Below are 6,000 nucleotides of genomic sequence, written 5' to 3'. Positions count from 1 at the left end.
TGCTTGAGGAAAGTCATCGACATAAATCCGTCGTATCGGAACCGGGGGTCTTAACAACCACCCCATCCTTCCGCATAATACGTCTCGCTCAAAATTAACTGCGTTGCATACGTGACTACGGTAGAACTATGTAATATTTGATGCTTTAGGCCTACCAGGAGCCTCTGATCACTTGAATGCCTGACATTATGTATCACGACTGTCAACAACACTAAAGTTGTTAGGGATCAAAATTATATATGATTTAAATAGGTATAGTTTTGCATTATGTGACTTTAAAGGCTTGCCTGAACTGTAAATAATAATAAATATATTATGGTGTAAAACTAACAATCTAAATGTAGCATTTGTAGCATCCATAAAATGGATGTATCGGGAAATTATATCCTTTCCCATGAAGAAACTCTAAGTAATAAATCAGATCTAACTTACTTAAAGATACATGTCTTAATATAAACTTACCTTCAGCAACATCGTTGTTCAGATGTACGAAGTGATATTTAGTACTTGAAGTTGCGGAGTTTTGCCCGTCCTGATTGTTCGCTCTCAAATTATCGTTTCGGCTTTGAGTAGGCGTTGTCGAGAAATGTTCGTTTCTAGTCGACTGTTGTGTGGAGCCTTGATAATATTCTTTTGATGGTTGCGGTTCCGGTAAACCGAAACTTTTTCTTTCCCCATTTATAAACGAACGTTTTGTCTCTCTGTCACTTTCCCCTCCTGATCCATTCAGAACAATCTTTTTAATAGTTTTCACTTCCTCTATTTCACTTATCTTATGCTCAGTGATCGTCGAACGCTCCGTGATTTCCTTCGACTTATGAAAACTATTATCGCTCATGGAATTCGTCATATTTTTAGTTTCACTTTCAAATGTTCCATTAAATTTGTGCTCTGGATTTAAGTATTTCTCAAACGGGTCACTATTTATTCGGTTAGATCTAAATGGATTTTTCATTTCACTTTCATTTGGAAGACTTGGTTTGTCTCTATTAACGTTATCATAAGAAATATAACTTTTGGCAGTAGAGTTAGCATTAAATCCAAACCCATTTATTTTATCACTAAAATTTGAGGAATTTATGTGGCTACTGGATCCAAAATCGCTCGCGGTAAAGTATGATGGGGATTTTAAATCTGGACTATGGTTATTGGTTTAGTTTTATTTCTATCTAAAGTAGATATCGACGTTTTCCCATTCGATATGGGTAGTTTGGAAGCACTTGTGTAGTTCGAGGGCAATGTTGTATAAAAGGGGTTGGTCGGATGGAACTTGAGAGGCTGTTCGACGGGCGCGGCGGACTTGACCAGAGGGGTGGAGTTGAGAGCGGGTAATGAGTTTAGTGAGGAGCGCAGGGGCGACGACGGGGACCAGGCTTGAGTGATCGGAGGCTTGATGGTGGCGTACACTGGCTCTTGCAGCGTGGCTTCTTCTGTTGACGCTAACAACTGTGAAGGCCCTGAAACCAAAGACAAATATGTTCATAGTAGGTACCTAAAGCAAATATTAAAAATTTAATCAATTATTTTTTACTTAATATCATCATCGAGGATAAATCGAAATATACTCATACTATAAAGAGGCGCAAGTTTAGGGTTCTCCAAATGGTGAAATGAATTAAGTAATTTTCAGTTGAAATACAAAAAACACCATACATTTTTATAATACAGACTAAGATTTAGAAAACTAATGCCCTTAAAATTGTACATAATAGGGATCTGTTATCGTTATCCGATGAAAACGAACATCGACAAGAAATAAAAAATGGTTCCACCAGAAACAACTCTCGATTTACATCATTATCAATTGAATACATAAAATTGTGTACCAGTAGTTACACGTAAACAGCATAAGCAAGCACGGGCAGCAGCTTCAGTTTCCAAAGTACAGAAACGATTTTATATCACTAAGTTTAATCTAACATAAACTTGAGCATTGCTCTAGTCGTTCATTGTGGAAGTTCCCTCTACTCATAGTTATATTTCCTCGGCATTCCAAGCAAACAGCGATAAAGTCACCGCCTTGTAAATTGTAATAGAGCCGTTATTCCGCAGAGCCATATGTAAAGTTGATTCAGGAGTACTTGTGACTTTTAGTAGTAAGTCACGGAAGAGAATTCCACGAATTCCTACTTGTATGCGACTACGGGAAGTTTCTGTTGTTTTGTCAACTAGGGACTAAAAATTCCCTGTTCAAAAAACTTTTCTGTCACACGTGGCGAAGATTCTTTTTAATACGTCATATCATATCATACCAAATTACTTTTTTCATAACACATCATTACAAATTACAACCAAAAGCGTGTTGTTACATGAGGGTGTACTAACTATTATGACAAAAGGGGCGCTACGTAACCCTACACTGAGCATGGATCAAAATTTTAAATGAGCGGTTTTTCCAACGCAAAGAACCATGTAACTGTTACTGTAAGCTGTTACTTTAGTGGTGAAAATACGTATGATGCGGCTTTATTAAAATCCTGAAGGCTTTTTTCGATTCATTAGGTGCCCAATCGAAGAAAATATTTATTCTAGTTCGATTCGCCCGTACTCGCGGATAAATTGGAATAAAAGCCCCTTAGCATATGCGGACTTGCGATAAATACGAGGTAACAAAAGGAAAATACACTAGGAAAATTGTACTTAGAATATTTTGAGAATATTGCGAGAATTGTGGAGGTTTTTGGCGAATATTTTGAAATTCATATTTGCAATATGAAGTCAAAAATTATAACAGACGGGCTTTTGTTACGTCGCAAGTCCGCATATGCTAAGGGGCTTTTATTCCAATTTATCCGCACATTAGTATGCACATTAGTATGTGCGCGGAGTATTCTAGACTAGATTAGTCTCAAACGTATTCTGAGAACGTTCTGTTGCTCAGTATATGTCTATTTTTAGACCTAATTAAAATTATGCTTGCAACAAGATTTTATTAATTATCAGGATTTTTTTATCTTGCAATGATATTTTTTCTGAAATGTTAACAAGTAACGTGGTGTTGGTAGAAAACTCGATCCATAGGAGTATTTAATATAATCTGCCATGTGGCCATACTTTAATAAGCATAGCCAAATTACTTTCAAACTGTCCCGCTACTTTCATCACCTTTAACTTTGTGTACAATAATTATTTAGAGAAGTAAAAAAAGAACATCACGGAACTATCAATGCAAGAATATATTCCCGTTCAAGGTTTTACGAAATTTACGACGGAGACATTTCGCATCTACAGGCAATACCATACATTCTCGTGTTTATCTCGGGTCCTGTTGTTTACGGACCTCGGGCTAGAACTATGGCCGTAACGGGGTCGTTTTAAGATTTACCTCACCATCATCTTCCTTGTATTATCCCGGGTTTTTGCCATAGCTCATGGGAGCAAGGGATCTTTAAATGTTCCCGTCAGAAAAATATAAATTCATCAATCATCAGTTAAATTATGATCTGACGAAAATATTTAAACTTATGTTATTTCAAAGTAGTCAAACTAAGTATGTATATTACCTACACAATGTGACCTGTTTGGCCAATAGGGTAGGCATTTGCCGCGATTTCAGAGTACTTTTTTTTCATATGTGTAATTTATTTCAGTTTTCATTCAATGTATGTATTTGTATTTTTTGCAACTCACTAAACTACAGCCCAAATGGCGTCATGTTCAGTTGCTGTCGATAAGGTAAAATATCTTCAAAGGAGCATCGACTATGCGAAGACGATCAGGAAACTTGTTCAAATGTTAACTTATGGATATTTCACGAAAGTTCTTTGTCAAGCCTCTGTCTACCACCTACAAGGGTAGATCTGTGACCACAGGGATTGAGCTATTTCATTACCTAACCATTGAGAATCACACTGCATAATCCAGGCTACGGAGCCAGTTTGAATCTCTAACAATAAGCCAAGTAAAGTATAGCCAGTCTCCGTCAAGCCGAGAGCTTGCAACTAATCTCATCCGCGGCCAAAGCTGGGATCCGATCGGACGCTATCGCTATTGCAACTCACTCGATATGTATAAGACTTCTTGCAATATAAGTTTATTTATTACAAAAAAGTCCAATATCATATTTATTGTTATTGACGAAAATAATGGCAATAGCGTAATGTTATTATAAACAAAGATTTCCTGGTATTTAATTAGGTATATTTTGTAGCCCCATTACTTGAGGTAAAGTGACTTTGAGGTTCGATTTCTGCCGCCCCTTGCTGTTTGTGTTTATCGCCCTGGTGCCGTAGCCGAATGGCATTTCTGCGACGGGAAACGAAACCGAAACGCCGCGAAAGGTAGTCTGGCTCTGTCTCACCAATACGCAAGAGCGATATATCTACGAGAGCGTTTTGTTTCGTGAGCGTTTGTGTGCCATTCGGCTACGTACCCTGGTACGTCGACCCTTTTGGCCTTAGGGCAAATACGTCCCTGCAGAACGGGGAACAGTCGGATAAACGATCGATCAAACAGTTTTAGCCTAATAAGTAGTGCAATCCAAGAAGACCGTTAAAAAACAAAACCGGAAAGATATTGAACTAAAACAAAACCTATTTATGTGTAGCATTCAAGAGTCGGGAATTACCGGGAGATTGTGACTAAACTCATTGCGCCTTGTGGCTAACAGCAGCGGCTGGTCCATACAAGCCGATTCCCACCGGCTTGCCTAAAATTGACTACTAGTAAAGTACCTAATGTTAAGTGCGTTTTCACATTATCCGATCCGATATCGGATGTCGAAAGGATTTCAATAGCAAAAATCAAAGATGGCGGCTTAAATGTATGGGATATCGGTCCTACATCCGATATCGGATCGGATAATGTGAAAACGCACTAAGGAGTCAATGTTTTTTTGCTCAGTGTTGCCTAGCAGAAATTTTCACCAGCCGCCACTGGTGGCTAACTTACATTCAGGCGTTGTAGGCACGACTGATAACAAAGACTTTGTGTTCTTAGCGAAAGGTTAAAAAACACATTTCTATCTATGATTTAAAAAAATAAAATAAAATTGCTCTATGTGCCAATAGGACCCCAGGGTGGCTAGCCGAATGGCACAAACGCTCACGAAACGCTCACGAAACGAAGCGCTAGTAGATATCTATCTCTATCGCGCTTGCGTATTGGCGCGACAGAGCCAGCGGCGTATCGCTTTCGTTTGGCGTCGGAGAAATGCCATTCGGCTACGGGGCCTGTTATCTCGCCGATGGCGTTTACAGAGCGCTGCAACCGAAGTCTGTATGCAGTTCGAGATTTATCCAGCGGTGATTAGTTCGCTTCCGATATTTCCTCGCTCTCTCGGTTAATACTGTGCGGTTCTGTTTGTCCTTAGATGATTGGTTAGGTATAATGCTTTAAGGGAAATATGATTGTAAAGCTTCTTTACTGCGAAATTTGCAACACAGAACATTTAATAAATTATTCTCGCGATTTCGTACTTTTCGTACCCATGTGAAAAAATTAAAGCTCATGGATATTTACTGCAACACACATATATAATATAATATTTCTTAAGTACTATCAGCTGCAAAAGTGCATGGAGAAAGTATGAATGAATTCATTGATCCGATGATCCGATTGAATCCGATATCGCAATCGATGCAATAGCCGAATGCCATTTTGGGACAACTTTTCACGATTTTTTCTAAGCCGAAAAGGACTGGCAAAATAAATATCAAATGACATTTCGCACATAAGTTTTGTATTTATTTATATTAGAGTTTATATTACAAAATGTTACTTACAATGTCTTGTCTGTCAGTTGCCGTTGCAAGGGCGGTTTAACACTGCGCTTACGGTAGATGTCGCTTGGATGGGTATTGGTAAGGCTTGACTTTAGTCACGGAGTAGCGATTATTACGGTAGTTCACGCCCCCTATCATTTCTTATGTAAGTAGTATCTAAAATATGGTAAAGGTTGTCTGGTAGATATCGCTTTTAAGCGATAAGACCGCCTGTTGTTACCTAGTTTTAATCGTTTTATTAATGTATTCTCCTTTTAATAAGTGGTGCACAATAAAG

At 38.4% G+C, this 6,000-nt stretch overlaps 1 protein-coding gene across 3 annotated transcripts in view; it reads right to left on the bottom strand.

Moving 5' to 3' along the window:
• Positions 1–719: 719 nt before the first annotated feature.
• The window catches only part of LOC125242551 (PDZ and LIM domain protein 2-like), an 81,370-nt gene continuing 76,089 nt past the window's right edge, over positions 720–6,000 (bottom strand). For all 3 annotated transcript variants that reach the window (XM_048151309.1, XM_048151310.1, XM_048151311.1), the window contains one exon: positions 720–1,457. In XM_048151309.1, coding sequence (XP_048007266.1) covers positions 1,129–1,457 — 329 coding nt within the window. In that variant the 3' untranslated portion in view covers positions 720–1,128. The remainder of the gene's footprint in view (positions 1,458–6,000) is intronic.

The sequence above is a fragment of the Leguminivora glycinivorella genome, chromosome 3 (genome assembly GCF_023078275.1).
Source record: "Leguminivora glycinivorella isolate SPB_JAAS2020 chromosome 3, LegGlyc_1.1, whole genome shotgun sequence".
In the NCBI taxonomy this organism is placed as follows: Eukaryota; Metazoa; Arthropoda; class Insecta; order Lepidoptera; family Tortricidae; genus Leguminivora; species Leguminivora glycinivorella.
This window is presented reverse-complemented; position numbering and strand designations above follow the sequence as displayed.